Source organism: Nipponia nippon, unplaced genomic scaffold (genome assembly GCF_047370975.1).
Source record: "Nipponia nippon isolate SJK-2023a ecotype South Korea unplaced genomic scaffold, ASM4737097v1 scaffold_2, whole genome shotgun sequence".
Lineage (NCBI taxonomy): Eukaryota > Metazoa > Chordata > Aves > Pelecaniformes > Threskiornithidae > Nipponia > Nipponia nippon.
In genome coordinates, this window is record NW_028262336.1 from 65961129 (window position 1) to 65980801 (window position 19673).

General features: G+C 36.0%; 1 protein-coding gene across 5 annotated transcripts in view; it reads right to left on the minus strand.

Annotated features, from left to right (window-relative positions):
* Nucleotides 1–19673, minus strand: part of ATP11A (ATPase phospholipid transporting 11A) — a 133105-nt gene that overhangs the window by 55382 nt on the left and 58050 nt on the right. For all 5 annotated transcript variants that reach the window (XM_087757099.1, XM_087757098.1, XM_087757101.1 and 2 more), the window contains exons 2-4: nucleotides 12726–12848; nucleotides 1855–1944; nucleotides 627–707 (exon numbers count right to left, since the gene is read on the minus strand). In XM_087757099.1, the coding sequence (XP_087613225.1) occupies nucleotides 627–707; nucleotides 1855–1944; nucleotides 12726–12848 (294 nt within the window). The remainder of the gene's footprint in view (nucleotides 1–626; nucleotides 708–1854; nucleotides 1945–12725; nucleotides 12849–19673) is intronic.

A 19673-nucleotide genomic window follows, 5' to 3' on the forward strand; every position in this document is an offset into this window, starting at 1 on the left:
ATCTTTTATACTCAATGGTGTGGCAAGAACTGATTTCTAAAAGATACTTCAGTTTTATGGATCAACTTTCACATTAAAAAGGAGAGAAAACTATAACATCTGTTCAATACTAATCTGTAGAAAGCACTACAGCTATTGTTATGAACTGTAGATTATAATCCACATATACCGAAGACTTGAACCAAAACCATTTTTATTTTCTGTTCATACTGTAAAGGCTAAGGAAACCTCCAAGGAAGCAGCAGATTTATCTTTTAAATTTTTGTAGTTCTTACTAAACTCATTTTCAGTCATTATGGAAAAACATAATAGGATGTGGACAGCTATTTATAAACAAACAAACAAAAGTCAAAGTGTGCTGAATTAACACAAGAATGTAAATGATTTTTTGGAACACAAGAACATCAAAATTATAAAATAGTTTAGAAGCTTGTGTTGCATTAGTGAGACATGATCATATAGCAACCAATTCTACTTAAACTACAGAAATAAAAACAAAATTACTCTGTCAAAATTCATCACAATCATTCTTTAGGCATTGCCCTAAGACATTCTAACACAAAAAAAACAAGCAAGCAAATAATAATGTTCTCTTTAGTTTTACTTTTGCTCAGTAAATCACTCACCTGTTTGATAGCTGTTACAGTGATGACAAATAAAAGTGGAAGTCCACTTGTAACTGGACTAGTAGGTGTATCAATAATTAACTGCAACAAAAGGAATGAATATTTTCTGGTTATATTTTTGTGAATGTAAGCAGGCCATTTTTCAAGCAAGATGCTTCAAGTAATCATTTCACCAATATGTTACAAAGCACCAAGGAACTTAAATTAAAAAGAACAGTACTTTAATACAATTTTAAGAACATATACCATACCAACAAAATTTGGAAAATAACTATATACTATAATAAGATACAATACTATATTTAGATTACATTGACATTCAGATGTTAACGCCTAGTAAAAATACTTGCTTGTGAGAGTTTAAGTACCAGACTGGAAAGCTGCAGCTTTGGAGGCAAAACTACTGAGCAGTGTTAGAAATTAGCATAGTGCTGTTTTCACATGTTATACAATACAGCTGTTCTTATGCATGCAAGGAATAAATCCTGAAATACTGAGTAGTGGCTTCTGCAATTACATACAAAGAGGTAGACTCCATAGAGGGAGTTCAGATAATAACAAAACCGGTCTGGGAATCCGCACAGCTTTCCTTTCTGCACAATGTGGTGTACAAAGTAATACAGCTTTTCACTTAACTTTGTAAGATTTTTATTGCTTAACACATTTAAGCAATAGCAAAAGGTTCAAAATGAAGATGCCTAGAAAGTAGCAAACTAGTTATCTGATGTAATAATTACAAAAACAAATATTTATGTACCATCCTGAGCAAGCACTGTATAAGCATCTATATTTTGGTTTCTCTACAGGCTTTGGTAACAGCGCAGTTGGAAAAATTCTGCCAAGGCATCATTCTGTTATAAAAAATGTAATATTTAGCAAAACTAATAAAAGTTTATCATCCACATAATTTATAACAATGGTTTTACTGATCTGGACGTTTGTTTATTACAAAATAAAAATAAAAAGTGACCCTCGTTCTTTTCAATTTTATCAAGAGATGTCTTGCCATCAAACCAGTGATGGTGTTAATTTCTCTTTAGGATTCACATTTACAACCTGGAAATGAAATAAAAAAAACTTCTTTTGTCACATCGTGAACGTAAAAGGCTATCTAAACTCAACCATTTACCTCCCCAGTCTTCAAAGCCAGTGGATTTTTAAACCTTTTTAAACACCTTGTTTTTTTAGGAAGAGTCCAGAAATTTATTAAACAATGGGGACAGCTTACCTGAACAAGGAAAATTATGAGAAAATAGAAGTTAGCTATTCTTCTGAATTGCTCAAACAAATTTTTCGGTACAAAGTTCCAAAATGTGTACTGAAAACAAATGCACAGATTATCAGTGTTTGTGAGAGAAGTATTATTCACATTCTATGTTCTAAAATCAAACAAATTAATAATTCACAATTCAAGATTAAACTAAACAAAGAATGGTAATATTTCTGTTATTTTGTTTAATAATTTACTGAAATGGAATCTCAAATTGGCAATCAGGTATTCTTAGAATCATATCAATTGCCTTAGGATTTTTCTCAACTGTGATAATCTTGGTACTAGGGACCAAAATTGTTTTTGACTAGGAACAATATTCAGAGATAACTGAACAGTTCAGTTAAATCAAAGGATTTTTAAAACTTCCTAGTCACTTCTAACATCGCTTTTAATTGATTTCCATTTTTGTACACATGACTTGAGAAGGCAGGTGGCACTCAAGAGTTCACTACGCAGTCATAGCAAGTTGACTAAATAAAAGTTGTCAGCCCCTCTTCTTTTCCATAGCTTGGACACAAGCATGCTCCTCAAAATAAACTGTTGCACTGAATAAGAGCATATGGCTGTATATTTCTCTACTGATCTTACGAATTGTCTGAAATTTAATAAAATGGCATAAGAAACAGTATATAAAAGTGCAAACAGAAAATGCAAAAACTTCAAAGGAAAAAATTAATATAAAAGTGAGAGAGAAATGACCTTATGTCATCTAGTCCCTTCCTCTGCCCTGCAGCAGTTTCAAATACAGTCTTTTTACAGAGCTCATTCTGTAGGTCCAAAAAAATCTGCAAGGATTGCTTATTGGAACACATGTAAAAACGTCAGCTAAAACTGTGTGAAAAATGGCTTGAGAATACTAACATTGTATCATCCTATTATCCAAATTATCATTTGACACATAATAAAATGACAACTCCAATGTAACTTTCACTTCAAAGGAGATGGGCTAAGCAGCTTCTCCTAATTATCTGCTCCGCTACAAATGTGCCTTGTCTTTTCTTGGCAGATTGCACTGATACTTGCTGATATGCAAATTATGCCACGAGTTTTACATCTTCTGAATTTGGCCCCAAAAGCAAAGACAGCCAGAGGTCTAAAATGAAGATGCCTCTACTCCACCTGCAGATGAAAAGGATCCCCAAGAAGCATCCCTTAGTTGTACATGAAACCCCCACTATGCAGCATCATCTTTTTACTTATTTGGGGTTAAAGCCTGGGCATGTGCAAGACAGGAATGAAATGTTCTTTTTCTACCATGTGGCAAAAATCAATATCTATTCTAAATATGCCCTAAGTAAACACTTACCCTGCTTAATAGTTACCTCAATATTACATCACCTGTGAGCAAGCCAAAACTCAGGCAGGCCTACATGCAGCAGCTGGAAAGTCAAGCATTCTCATCTTGCACTCAGAATACTTTTCATCAGACTGGAATGCTGCTTGCACTGCCCACTACCCAGCTACTTATCTTGGAATTTCAAAACAGAACTGGTTAGACTTGATTATTTTTCCTTGCACAACAAGCCCATTCATTGAAAGCTGCTGTTGTGGTATGTGACAATATAGATTCTATTCTATATTTTTTTATTTTCATCATTAACTTTGATTATCAGGCAAATTATCCCTGTTCTCTAATCTTATGCATTTATTTCTTTATGAATCTCTGCCTGCTGAGAAGGAAAAATGAACAGAGGTTTCAGCGAAAAACTTTTGTTTACCTTTTTCTGTTTAGCTCTTCTGACAGAACAAGTGTTTTTTCCATGTTAAAGGGGTTTTTTGACTGTCAAAGTCTGATGATTTATACAAGATCCCCAAACGACTGTTCATAAAATAAAAATGTAATCTCTTAAGCAATAACTTCCTGTTTACATCTCCTAGAGGGTTTTTTGACTAAATGTTGTTGTCAGACTAGATATTTAAAACACCTGATTGCAGAAGTCAAGTAAATTAGTTAAACGACAATCTGCAAAAAGACTGAATGTTCATCTTTACCCTTAGTATCTGATCCTCCTCATATTCCAACCTCAGTTCACTGCTTTCCCTGTCAAGCAGTGGTCTTTCCTGCAGCTCCGCCTTTGGTCAGCATGTCTCTTACCTGAATAAATGTGAATAACCTGGGAGCAGATAATTTTTATGGTCTGAGAGGTGTTACTTAAAATGGATGCTGCTTGAACACAGAGAACTTCTTAAAACTTTCTTTTCAATCAACCTGACAGACTTTTAGCACTTTACTACACCGGGTTTCAGACATATGAAGTACATCTTTATTCTGCCCATTCTTCTTCAAAGGAGACGTAACAATTTTTGAAGGAATTTAGGTAAGAAAGACAGACCACTAAGATGTCTAGTCAGACCTCTCACTTCCCTAGCCATCAGTAGCTCAGAGCAGTATCTACAAATGGGTGATTAATGTTTAACCACCATAATCATTCCCAGGAGAAACAACAGTGGCTGCCACGCAGAACAAGATTCATCCCATGACTGCGCTCAAGGCAGTTTCTCTGCCCTAGCTAGGCAGGAACAAAATAAAAATCTTTGAAAAAAAGACATTAAAAATGAAGATATGAAATGCATCAGATTACTGTGCCCAGATAGAGAGTTAATACCATCTCTCCTCTTCAAACAGTTTCTAGTCATGCTCTTTGAAAACTCTGAAAAGCAGTTTATGTATATTTAACTACCCTTTTTCACTATAACTCACTTGAAGGAAATAAGGGTATCCAAATAGTTATGCACTTGAAGCTTTTAAGCTGTGGAAGGCTTAACTGATCTTTTTCAATTGCTGCAAAAGACTTAAAGGCCAGAGCACATACATGCCTTTTGCATACAGGAGGTAATACAGCAGACAGCAAGTAGTAGAGTTACATATTCATCCAAGAGATGAACACATTGTGTGAACAGATGCATCTGAAGCACTGTGCAAAGAACTGTAAAATCAGTGTCTAGAGTCAAAACAGCATAATTCAAGTAGATTTTTTTTTTCCCCATTTATAATCAAAATAGCACCTACAGTGCTGGTGTATTTCTGTAATCACGTGCTCCTTTCCCTCAACCTTTTCCACTGTTTCTTGTAGACGCTTAAAACTATTCTGACAAAAATATCTACTATGTTGCTTCAGCCCTGGTTTGTAGACATCTTGCTATACAGATTCTCATCCCTTCCGCAAAATGGAATCCATCTTGAGGATAATGAATTCAGAGAAGAACAGATAAAAGCTGCACAATAATCTTGCAATCACTTCTTTAAGTTTTTCAATGTTTTTCTTTTAACAGATCAAGACACATACACAAAACTTGAACATGTCCATAGTGACTTCAGTATTTTTAACATACAGATTTTTGTAGTGCCTATCAATTACCTAGAGGCAATACATTCTTAAAGCTGCCAGCTTAACAACTGGACTGTGTGTGTATATATGTATGCATATGTGCACGTAACATTTTATATATAATAATACATTATTATGCTATTAAAACAACATAAGTATTACATATATTACATACATATAGTTATCCCTGTTCAACAGAACAGCTGAAAAAGGTCTGATCAGAAGTTTGACTACTTTAGAATTCATTTTACTTCTAAAAACGTTACTTTTTTTAAAAAAATAAAAAACACAATTTGTGGAAGTCTAATAGAGCAGAGAACTGGCAGAGAAAACTATAGTAAATGGTGTGAAAAAAGGAAACCAATTAGCTGAAATCCTAAGAACTGAGTCAAGAGTATGGCTTGCCTATCTCAAGTGACTTGCTTATAACCACATAGGAAGTTTGTGGCAGAACTAATCTATGATCTACCACGTATCACATCAGTCTCAACTGTCTAACCTCTTCAAGCAAAAAACTTCAGATTTCTCTGCTTATATATGACTCAATAAAACTGGAATAGTAATATGCACAAAATCTTGAAAAGCACTTTGCAATGATCAGGACAATTTGGAATGAACATAGAAATACACAATTAACTACATTTTAATGAAAGTATTAACATGCGCACCGCCTGCACAGTGTTTATCACTCCATTGAGGGAGAAACCCCTGTTTCTCGACACCACGTGATATAGGGTGGTTCACATCACATGGATCACTGTAAGCTCTGTTACATGTAGGGCTTTTGCACGTGACTAAGAGCCACCTGTACACTTCAGAGAGTGCAAAAATGAAACTGATTTGGGGAAATCAGTTCTAATGAATAAGCATACGAATTTTGTCATAGGGTTTCTTAAAAATAGTTGCTGGTAAAACAGGATTTCTACTACAAAGAGGCATTAGCAGTCCTTGTTCAGCAACACTCAGTCTTATCAAACGGGCTATATCTCCAGGAGCTCCTCTGACAAAGGCATTCCCCAGCATCTGGAAGATAATCTAATTACAATTTAAAAAAAAAAAAAAAAAAAACAACACACATACACACCCCACAACTTTACAGCAAGGATGACTGACTAAAGACAGAAGTCACAGAGTTAGGAAAAGAGAAGAAAGTGTGACAGTGTGTGCAACAGTGAGCGAGCTTCACTTTCTCATATGTAAAGCAAGGAGAATTACACCTGTCCTCCCTGGTGTTGGGTTTACACCTGCTTGCTTTCCTTCCTTTCTTTCACATCTCTTGCTGCACACAGATTCCATACTGATATGAAAAACTTAAAAGCTCTCTTTGAGGCACTACCAGCAGAGAACAGAAGATCGCTCTTAACCCTCAGCTGAGTCAGGGCAAGGGCAGATGACTTCTAGAAACACAAGGGAGGTTGCAAGGAGCCATTGCCCTGGAAATCCCACCCCGAGCAGAATCATCAAGAGCTAACAGCTCCTCCTTGCTCTCTCTAGGCACTGGCAGTTGTCCACAGAAGGAAATTGTATTATCATGCCTGGAAGGAGAACCGCACACTCATGCATTCCCCTCCCATCACAGCTATTGCTGTCCCTGAGCTGGCACCTTAGAGAGTCCAATTGATTCAGAAGCATTTAAGACTGACTGCTGATCAAGCCCCTTTACTCTTCCTCATTACTAACAGCTCCTGCCCCTTTGGCATGGCTGGGCAAATTTAACCCTTGCAGCATCAGATCCAACCTTCTGCTTCAGGCAGTATGGCTGGGAGTCAGTGGATTACCTGGGCACAAGCTGGGAGCTCCATGTTACAGCTGCTTTTAGAGCAGATCAGTATGTCCACGCTAAAAGGCACACACAACATTCCCTGCATTGGTACGTGTCCCATATGCATTTGTATCTACCCATCCTCTCTGCCCCTACATGGCATGCTACACAAATATTTATCAGCTTCACAAACATATGACCATGTCAGTTCCCACTGTGGGCTTTGGATGCTTTTTTGACTTTCAAATCTCATTGCTTAGGGCAATGTTTGAACTCCTCAATTTGAAATTGCCATGTCATGGCCCTAGAGAGGCCAGACAAATCCTCCCAGTTATGAAGCATCACCTTGGAGAGGTCTGGGACAGCCTAGATCTCCTCTGGGTTCCAAGTGGCTCACCTTGGTGGAGGCAGTTTAATATTTCCTTAAGCTTCAGTTTTAACATTTCTTCTAAATATATCAACAGAATGAGAAATCAGAGACCCCCAAGCTTTGTGGTTTTATAATGATGCTAGGAGTGAGTGCTGCAGGAAAGAGGCATAGCACAAGAGCATGAATTTCTGCTGGAAGAAAGAAGCATTTCAACAACATCCACTGAAACATGCCAGAATTACTTAACTTTATTTAACTATTAATCACTGCAATTGAGATGACTCGCAGTTAATCAGATTAGCACTGAAGGTAACTAAGGTTTCCCTTGCAATTTATAGGATTTTCAACATGCAGCATTATTGTTTCAGACCATTCTCATACAAATCAATGTTTATATCAGTATTTGATGAGAAGTCCCAAGGAAACATGCAGACAACAGAAGATAGTATTATTTGTGAAACAAAACCAGGAGCACTTCTGGTCCATGAATATAGTTGTACAGCATTGCCAAGCAGGAGTTAATGGTAGTACTGTTTTCCCATCTAAGTTCACCTTATTGCTTCTTTCTAAGAACCTACACAGGAAATAATGCTGACTTGTACTGCAGCTTTTCATAATTTCATGTCACAAATTAACTTGAATGAAATCTCTTTACTTTAGGGCAATTTCTTCAAGTAACAGTTTGGCATCCACTGTAGATGCAATCTTGCATTTCACTTATGAGTCATATCACACCACTCTTCAGTATCATCTGCTGGGAGCTTAGGCCCCACTGCTTCCAGTCGTGTTAGTGACCCAGGCACAAGTGTTTTTTGTAGCTGTAAAAATTTCTCTTTCTGAAACTATGACAGTAAAAGTTTGCAGCTGGACGGGATCATCAAGGCAAAATATTAGGTATTGATTACTCACAGACTGAAAAAAAGAATAAAAGACTTCAAGTCTCTCTAACCCAGCTTTCTCTATGGGTGGTATGGAAAAAACAATCAGTCCTCCTGCAGAATGTTCCCAGGGTTTCTGTCAGCTCTCCCTGACGCACTGGGAAGTCTCTGATCTCTCATTCAACACGCTATTCCTATCCTGGCATGTCTGAAATTTTTAGTTCTTTCTTGTGGTTCATTCTTTAGGTTGTCTGTCAAAAGCAGTAAGCAACTTTACAGTTCTTACAGAACATGTTCTTACAGAACTCCATATTGTTGCCTCAAAAAGATTTTATTTTCTGTATGATGTTCCCCTCTGCTCAAGAGACAAATGTACACATTCAGTTAGTCTTCAATTCATTGATTCAGTTAGAACAGGAGATGCAAATCCCTGCTTTGCCTACAAATGAATGAGATCCTTGAAGCATAGTAGTTCTAGAAAGATATCAGATCAACATCAGGAAAAGGAATTTGAATGTTAGAAATTAACAAATAAAAAAAGAATTAAAAACATCATTATGCCACTGTATAAATCCATAGTTAGCCTATACACTGAATGCTTGTGCATTTCTCAATCTTAAACTCTACAGCTGGCTTGCGAAAAGGTACAGACCCATCTGAGCAAAGGTATGAACTAGCTTCCGCACAAGCAATTATTGAACAGACTAAGGTTATTCAGCCTGGAAAGGAATATGGTGGAAGATCACTAACAAAATTAAGGAGATAAACAGGGGATAACAGTTGTTCTCAGATTCAAGGACTTGGAACGTGAACAGAAATTAGCTAGTAGGAGTTTCAAAAATGAAGATTCATAGTTTCTTTTGGCAAATATTTCTAAAGTTTAACTGTGCCTCAGCTATGTAAATTTTCAGAATACATGGGCTCAAAAAGTATTGAAGAAATTCACAGAGGAGAAATCCATTAAAGACTTATTAAATACAAAATCATCACTTTCAGCTCACAAATAGCTAAGTCAGCAAATACTAAGAGTAGTCAAGGGAAGTATCACACTATGCTTACTTGTTCTTGCATTTTTCCATAGGCATCTACTGCTGGTAACAACATACTGAGCCAGGTGGACCTTTGGCAATTCTTAGCTGGTCAGGCATGACCACGTACTACTATGCACGTACAGATACTCTGTTTAGCATACTGATTGGGGTACTTCCGGCACAAAAATATGAAGCTTGGACCTTAAGGAAGCTTCCTATTAAAAAGTTATTTTGTAATTTATCAGTCTTTAAAAAAAACAAACAAACTTTTGCTATTGTGTTTCACAAGCAAAAAAAGTTGTTTCCCACCGAGTTCTGTTAACTGCTACTGCTGCATAGTTTAACTTACTTTCCTTTTGATACAGTTCTACTAATCAGTAATTAATTTCAAAATGTGAATAATTTCTACAGAAAAAAAGCAAGCAGCCTCCCTGCCAATTCAATTTTTCTTTCTTCTCATTTGAAACATTAGGATTTTCTACCAGCTGATATTTTGCCATGCTGCATCAGTGACGTACGATAAATTCGATCAAGGGCACACAACAGCTACTTTAAAGGCTAACACCCTAGGCAGCTGAAGTAGCTAAAAGTTAGGTCAACATAAGGATCCACCTTACAAAGGTCACTACCTCTAGAACGTAACCAAACTGCATGCACAATTCAAGACAAATTTTTGCCTTTTATTATTTCACCACAGCCTTTTTGTAATGCATTGTTAAAAATCATAATTGAATTAACACATCAAATCAAAAAAGCATTTTTGTCTGGCCAAGGTCGGTCTAGATATCATTTTTCACAACCAGAAATATGTCATTAGGCAGACAGAGCATTAACCACATTCCACAGTGACACTGCAATATACAAGAAATATCCCTCTGTACTGGAATCAGATTATTATCTTGCTGACACCAGGAAACCTCTCATGAAGCACAGTAAAGTTTACCTTTGGAAGGAAATAATACGAACCTTAGACTTTCCCAGGTATTTCAAGCTGCCGTCTTTCTTCAGGGCTTTATGACAGGACATTTGTTAGTACAGCAGCATATACATAGTCTAATTGATGAGGTTTCCTCATGGTTTTAAACTACCCTTTTTAGAAATTCAGTTTGTCTTAAATTGGTAAAATCTGTACTTGGAAGTTCAGAGTTCCTCATCCTTGAAGAGCAATCATATACTTTCTTATATAAGCATTAAAGACCTATAAAAGCACAGCCGAAAGTTACTGTCCGTCTTACTGATGAAAGACAAAGGAAATATCCTTCATGGTTGAGGTAACATTATACAGTGTGCTTCCATGCATGTATCTTTATTTTACTCTAACAATTATGGATTTCCCATCTTAATTCTTTATATTTTTTCATTTTTCAGGAAGCTTATATCTGTGTTTCCTAAGCTGTGGTAGGTGCCCCTCCAGAGCGTTCCTAAGGGAGCAAGTGACAAGGACAGAGTGAAAGGTTAAGAGCTAGCTAGCTTACAGAACCAGAATGAATGCAAGTCAAGTCACAATGGTGCTTTACCCAGGCTGTTTGGGATGAAGCATGTGAATAATAGAGTTTACTTGAAAGGGGCAGTACAGGCAAGACAGTACAGAAAGTTGTCATGTAAAGACACCTGTCATTAAAACTGAGCTTTCAGCAGTCTGACTGTTCAATATTATAAAGCATTTATGTGAACTCTGTTCCCTCCTGAAATATCACAGCTGTATTAACAAAATATGTCATCCTCGTGAAAGTGAAGTGTGAGAAGTTTAATCAAGAAACAGAAAATTTAAGAAACACTGTATATATAAAAAAATTATTTCCACTAATAATCTTTTGTTTATGGAAAACTGTTTACAGATACAGTTCACAACTAAAGAGTTTAACATTTAACTGAACACGCTTTGTATCCAAATAAAAACATAGTGAAGTCTCTTTCCTGAACTAGTTGAAATCATACTTATTTACTAATTGCCGGCAGGGATCCTCAGCTCAATCCCGGTTTAAGTCATACTTAAAAATCTCACTCTACAAAGTATAGTAACTTGAAACTTCCACTAATTTCATCATCACAAAAAGGTGTCAAACATCTTGCAGAGTTGAGTAGGATGTTTTTATTTCAGAAAGTATCAGCAGTAACTTCAATGGTTTTATTTACATATGTCCCAGATGACATGTACAAGATGAAAGAAGAAAGAAAAGTGTCACAGGAGTAAAAAGTTTTGCATAAAATGTATTTATTCTTCAATAAGCCAAAAGGCAATATAAATTAACGTGTAGAGCACAGGATTTCCCACTGTACTAGTTTAACTGTATTCCATCTGGATTATTTACTGCATTACCTTTCAAACATTCTGTCTAATCAAAGATGCCTAGATATTATGCTGTTGGTTATTATACTGTCTTTGAATGAAGTACAGAAAGAAGGTAGTAAAAATAGTAGCGAAGGAAGGTAGTAAAATACAAAATTTCACATCAGAAATGAGGCACAGTGAGAAAAACATGGGGTTTATTACAGCTAGGCCATTATATTAATGGATGGCAAGTGTTCAGATCCACAAAGATAAACGCTCAGTTCCTTGAGATCACAATGCTACCAAGGTTCTTAAAATGAGTCCATGGATCTGAGCCACTGTTCAAAACAAAGTTTTCCCACTAGAGGAGCTATTCTTTTGAATTCATTATTTCATAATTGGTTGAAGGTGTGTGCTCATGAAGATTAAAATCTAAGCACATCAAAAACTTGAAGTTCTTGGGGTGTTAGCCATCCAATAAGCTGCAAATGTTCAGTTTTGAACATTGCAGTATGAACCTTTGGCTAAAAGCAAGCCAGTCAGTCTAAACAGGTGAAGAGTACCAAGAACCCAACAGCTCAAAGCAAGCTGCTGAAGCTTACAGAAAGATTTACTAGTTTAAAAGTGAGGGACAACTGGAAGGTTTCTAAAGGGCACAAGCATATCGCAATACCAAGAGTTGAAGAATGATTCGCTTGTACGTGTATAATAAAGAACATTATTTTTATTGGGTTTTGTTACTATGAGTTTTTGAAGGGAATGGCACTGTTATTGTGGAGATACCTTCATTTCTTGAGCCCTTATATTGATAATACTATTTCTAGTACTTTGAGGTATTGCTTTAGATGACAAAGAATACAGTCTTTCCTTGGGAAGCTTTTCTTTACTCCAGGGTTGCCCCAAATGAAAATTGCTTTCTTACTCCTTTGTAGAAAAGCACAGTATCACTCTAAGACTTTACTATGTACTATAGTAAACATTGGAGAAGTCATTCCATCTCTGTTCATGTTAGAAGCAATTTGTTTTTGTGCAAGAAACTCGAGATGCCTTCATTTTACCTTTGCCAATCACGGTAAAGGAGAAATATATAGGAAGTATAGGAAGAAAATCTTGGAGGAAAAAATGAACACACTAAGAATAACTTAAGCTGATTTATGTAAATGAATGAAAGAAAATACTACTACCTTTGATGAGACTATTCGGTTATCTGGAAATCTCTGTGGAATGTACGCTTCAGTGCCTGGAGGTGGTTCACGATGCCCAACATAAATAGTCCGACTGTCCACCCAATTCTCTTCTCCAGCACACTATGGGGGAAAAACAGTCATCATGTCAGTTCACTCAGTATTTCTGCAGTAAGATGAGTCACACACTGAATTAACTAATCATATGTCTGATCATCAACACATACATAGCCATCAGCGCATGACCCCTCACACTTCTCTGTATAATCTCAAGACCACTAAAACACACAAACCTAAGTCAATTATCAAAACTCTGCCTTAACTGCACTGCACTTTCCCTTAAGGCAATAAAAGGGAATCCATGAAAATTACTATTCTGACTTTTTAGTTTTATAATTGAAAAAAGAAGAATGGCTTAAGATTTTCTCAGTCAAATTAGATATTTAGGAAGTGTTTATGTGGTTGCTTCTCATTTTACTACTGATAAAAAAAAAATCAGTGGTAATTGACGTGTTTATATACATGACAAGCACATCTCATTTTTAAGACTAGCCAGCCATAACTTGCTATTTTATTTGCAGCAAAGTGAAACTCCATGCTCTCTAAAATACCAGTAATAACAATTTCCCCAGATATGAACAAGCTTAAGGACTTTTGGATTGCCAAGAAAAGACCTCAGCTTGTCAACTCAGATCCCATGTTCTTTAATGAAAGCTGTGCCTGCACGTAGAAAAATAAAGTAGGAGAGACAAAGTAAAATGTTGTGATGTGCACAACTTTCTTGAAGGTGCGGGGAACTTCAAAAATATAGGAAGAAAACCTATTGAACCATTAAATACAGAATAGCTGAGTAGTCATGAAGTAAAATATCAAGTGAAGTAAGAGGTTTAAAGAAAAGCAGTTTCTGCTGTCCCAGATACTTATACTAGAACTAGTTAAAAAGGACCCTAAATCATTACTAATTCTTGCACATTACATAAAAATGAAGGCATTATGTTCAGAAGCTACTAAAGGCTAAAATTACAAAACTAGGCATAAAACTAAAGGTAAAAATCAAAGTTTTTTGATTTTAATATGTTATTCAATACGCAATAATTTGAAAGAGTCACTTAAATGTTATATGAAGACAAGCTACTTATAAAGGAAGTAAAAGTGACAGCCATTCTTAAGACACACCAATGGCCTAGTCACAGCTTATGCTAAACTCTAACTACCCTGCCTCATTGGGAGTGCACATACAACATTTCTCACACATCAGATCCCTCCAGTGTGGACCTGAAATTAGCATGTGGGTTAGTTTAAAAATTACACTGATTCTGCAGCCAGACAGCTCCTCCCGTATCACTGATTGGGCTTGTCACAAGTCAAAAAGCAAACTGCCATTCAGCCCACTTCTGAAGACCAGGCTGGATTCTTTCAGCAAGCCAAAATATTTTGGAAGGAAGTAAAGCAGTGAAAATGTTTCCATATTCCACCTTCCTTTTATGCCAAGAACAAAATGTGGTATCTTTTACCATTTATTGGAACACAATATATTTTATCTTGTCAGTGCACTTGAATGTACAATGCACCCAAATGATTTATGGACACTTGTGCCAAGTAATACTCCTAGAAATGCAAGAGAAGGCAAGATATTCCTGAGTAGTAGATTGAATTGTACAACCTTTATTAATTTTTTGTTAGGAAGGACATTCCAGACATAAAAGCAACACAAAGATTACTCCTGATTACCATTAAGTGCCTGAGTTCAGAGATGACTGCATAAAGGGCTAATGGGAATTCAACACACAAACCTTTGAACATCAAGAAGAAATCCCTTGGCTTCTCCTTCCTTCTACACTGGCTCAGCCTGATAATTTCTCTCTTATATTTATTATGAGCCAATCTAAGACAGCTTGACAAGGACATTATTAGTTCAAAAAAGCATTTTTTTAAATTTCACAGTATAAACTGATCTGTATCATGACTCAGTGAAAACAGTCCTCTGAAATTACCTATCAAGCTAGGAAGTACAAAAGACATACCTCTAAACAGCATTCTCCTGTATTACTACCAGTTTTTAAAGGTCTGATGGCCCTGGAGTATTGTGTTAACAGTAAGGTAAACCAACTTAATGTTACAACCTGGAATTTGTATCCCTAAAGAAAGGCTCTATAAAATTTACTTTAAGCATGGACATAAAATCAAGACAATCTCTTCTGTTAGCTTAATTGGATCTGGTATTATCAGGAATTGATAAATTCACTACAGAAGTACAAAACCATATCTAACTTAATTTTAACTATCTGCTAGCACGTAACATTTTTTATTTTTCAATATGTTAATAGAGAATAGAAAACAAATGCACTTTACTAACCCAATTCAACAGCTTCAAAACGCCAAAACATTCACAGTCCAAGTGTAAAAATTTAGCAGGGAAGAGTAAAGCTATGTTTTTCAGTGATGTAAAAGTGCAACACAAAGTAGCAGGCCTTATTCAGTATGATCACAAGGAAATTCACTTGCATGAAGCAGAAAGATGCTTTTAGGAAAACAGTACTATAAGTCAGGACGCATGCCACTTAGAGAAATCAAAACACACCAATTCAATGTCTGGTAATGCTAACCTACAAAGCCAAACACATTCATCCAACAATTCTTTTAATGTTCAGGTATTACACATGAGAGATCATTTACAGAATGACACCAGTGTAACTGAAAAAAACAATCTGATGCTATTGCCAGAACAATGAACTATATTCACTTTAAAAAAAAAAAAAAGTTCTATTACTCAAGCCCATTGAGGATACGTCCAAGAAACCATAAATAAACTTTAGCATTATCTGCTTCTATTTATAGTATAAAGCTCAATGTACTGAGACCTAGTTTCATTGGCACATCAGTGAAGAAGCATTACTTAGCTTTTACTCTTTCAAGCAGGGTCAGCAATACAGATAGCAAAGACCAGCAAAAGACTAAGTCATTTTTACATAACGCTAAATAGAGACAGTTAACAGGATTATACCTTAATGCATGTATGAGTTCAAATATTCATGCAGCTTATTTTTCCAATTTAAAAATCAAACTGAAACTAGCTTGAGATTCACCTTCATGCTACTCTGCTAATTTTTATCTAATTTAAATAAAAATATATTATCTGAAAAGACGAAGGGGTTGGTATTCAACAGGTGACAGCAAAAGGATGACAGGAAGATACTAGCTGTAGCACCTGGGAAAGTAACCGATCTTGAAAGATTCCAAGTATTTTTAGTAAAGAGATTTGACTTACGGTTTGAAAATCAGTGGAAACATTGAATGACATTTCCTGACTCTCCACTTGAACTAGTAATCCAGGCACAATTAGTAGCAGCTATCTTCAGTTTAAAATTATATTCTCTCTCCAAATAATGTAAATACAAACACTACTAAAGTTAATATGCATTAAGTACAGCTGGAAACTCAGCTAAAATCTGCCCTAGCCAGGCTGTAAGTACACTTTGTTGAACAATACTCTCTCCTACTTTTTTGCTAAATGCTTTCTGAGAGAGTCATAAATGGACAGTACACTCTAACCACAGATTTGACAGCAATGAATTCTCAGCATCAGGTATAGCCTTGTTTGCCCAGGCTGTAAGTCAAGTTCTTTCACACAGAAATACTTCACACTTGTAGAGGCAGGCTTTGCCAACAGCCTGGTGTTTCAATAAAACACTACTATTTGATCTCAATAAAGCAATTAGCACACCAAACACACAGCTGCTTAATCACTTTGGAGTTTTAAGATAACAGATACTGACAGGCTATTATCACTCAAAATCTGCATGAAGAGCTAATGGCGCACAGTGTGAAAAGACTTTCGCATGTAGAATATTTTGCTCATATTTAATTGGATACGTTACAACAGCTCTGCACTAAAAAGTGCCCTCAGTTTCTAATTTTTCATTCAGCGGAGAGAAACTTCAATATCTCAGGAAGCTGTAATTCACTAAAGTGAAAAAAAGAAACTCATTTTCCTTTCTAATATCTTAAGCAAACTGTCTTCTGTATTTATCATACACTACTTACCAAACCATGAGATCATATAATCTTGTCTTTGTCTCCATTTGTCTAATGTACTGAGTAGCTGTTCTTTTACAGTTGACTCAGCACCATTCTGCAGGTAAATGTGCAGCCACCTTCCTATGCAAATGATGGCACAGTGTGCAAATTTTTACCTAAACTTTCCAAATTCAATCAAATCCACTGTCCTTTTAAAGGTAGATCTGATCTATAAACCATAAAAAGCAGAATCCCTCTAAAGAAATAAAAAAGGAATCTACATGTCCTGTAATTGCTAGCCAGTAAAAGAGATTAAGAATTGAAACAGCCCCCTTTGCAAAAAATCTCATGAATTTAGATGTATTTCTTTGTGGAGATAAAGGGTGAAAAATCTCGTCCACTTAAAGGGTCTTAGGAGGATTCTAAATGTTAGGCAAATTCACTAAGACCTACATAAGACCTATATAGAGAGCATTTAAGATCTACGTTTTGTTCACAGCATTATATCAGCCCTCCATATGAATGAACCAAGCTCAGAATGAAGAGTAAATATAACTTTAAAAGCTGTTAAGACTGGTTCTATATGTTTTATACGAATATAGAATGGCACAGATAAAATAATTCAAACATATAATTATCAGATAAATTCCCTATCAGGTTTTATAATCTCAAAACGGACTACCTCAGTATTAGGTACTGTAAACAAAGTAAATTATTTCATGCACCTGTAAGTCGTATGGGTATATGCCATTAAGCCACTAATTAAATGGAACACCAAAATGCAGCACTTCAGAGGCAACCACAAAAAACCCAATAAAAAACCCAAAACACACACAACAAAAAAACAAAAAAACCCAAACCAAACAAAACAAAAAACCAGAACAAATCTCTCCCAGAAACTCCTGTGACTAATTAACACATTTCCTACGGGAGATGTTGCTGTCGTGGGATCTGTTGCCTTATACTGTTGCTACAGAATACTTACTACTGCATTTCTTTTCCGCAAATGCATTTTAAATCCCTGCATGGTGATTTTCATCAGAAATAACATTTGAAAATAAAATTCTCCCAATACAGTTGCCTACAAATCACACAGTGTTGGAGTATATGCAGAGGGAGAAGAAAGATAGTAAATATGCTTTGACTTCAAATAAGTTATTTTATTTATGAATCTCAGGTAAGGGATGTGATTAGAAGCAAAGCCAGGTACATCTTAACTACAGAAAATGGTGCCAGGTCCACAAGTAAATTTTCTGACTAAGGCATATACCATTTGGTGCATCCTGGTTTTCTGATCCTTCTTGCCATCTCTTGCAAGGGTCTTGTGCATGCAGGCAGAAGGGGAAATGGCTTCATAGCAATAGGCTGCATAAAGTTTTGTGAAATTGCTTGAAGTTGGAAAGAGGACATGCAGAAATATGATGATAGAATCATGTAAGCGTTCTGTAATTCACAGCAGTTAGAACAAACGTTGACACAACAGCAAATACTCCAGTTTCTGTGAAATACTTAACATTTCTGTATATGTGTACTCAGTATAAATTTATCTCAGCCTTCCAGTTCATGCCTCCTTGAGCACTGTACCTAGAATATAAGGTTTCTGAAGCTATCCTAATATAGCTATATTCCAATCACGTCACATCAGTTTACACAGGGACACTCTAACATAGCGCTTTGCAGACAGTCCAGTTCTCCTTTCTGATTTCCAGTTTGGATCACCTTTAACTGAATTCCGTGTACTCTATACTTGAGTGGTTGAATCATTCGACTTCATGGATGACAAGGCCAGTGATCTGTATTCCTCCTAAAAAAAGTTACAGTAATTCTTTGTTTCAAATATAAAAAAAACTAACCCAAGTTATTCAAGCAAGATTAAGATCTTTCATAAATGGTCAATTTAAACTCCAAATATTAGGTATAGCTATCTGCGATGCTCATGCTTTCTCTTCAAGAGAAAGAATCTTGATTAGTTTCCCTGTTTATTTCCATGAAAAGTAGCAATAACAGTGATAAAGATAAAAGTCTCCCATTCCTCTCACACATGCAATCTTCAACCAATTTCAAGGAATTGCTGGAATGATGGTAAAAAAAGTAGATCTGTGAAATATATCAATTACTGGACAGTTGGAAAAATGCTTTTGCTTCATTTCTTTCCCTTGTCCCACTGTACTGATTCTGACACATTGTGCTCCTTGCTGCCAGCAGGACAGAGAGACAGCGTGCCTCCTTGCATGTCTCCCCAGCCCCAGTCAAGAAGAACTGGTACATGGAAATCCTTTCAAGAGTGTCTCACTTGCAATTAGAAAGGCAAATGAGAAACAAACTACACTGCAAATAGAAGCAGTAAGAGAAGCTAGAACGGAAAGTGTCACATTAAGATACATGATATTTGGCAGCCTTAGTACTTAAATTAATTATAAATCAAGTGTATATCCAAGTAGCTCCAGACCAACAGCTGGAATTAAGGTTTGTGGAGAAAATTTACAGCTTCCTTAGGTGCTAACAAAAGCTGCAAAACAACAAGAGGAACAAGGCAACTAAACACCACGAAGATTTGCATGCAGTGCCAGTCAAACTCAGAGTATCTGTAAAAATACTTTAAAAGAGAGCCGTACAGATACTTCAGAATGCAGGGGTCTTATATTCTCTCGGATGCCATGAAATACTTCTATTTGCAGTAATTCATCAAGAAACATTCTAAAGACAAACTTTTCAGGACAGAAAATTAATTGAAATTTTACAAATATTATTTTGCAGATTCTAAAGGAACAGGAAGATGAAGGGAGGCAAGCAGCAGATTGTTTTCATTCATTCAAAAATAAGTAATAAAAACACAGATACACCATACTATTTGCTTTCTTTTATATGAAGATATTAAATTAAGAAAAATAAAGCAAAAATACCTGTTGTCAACCTTTTCAAAAGCACAAG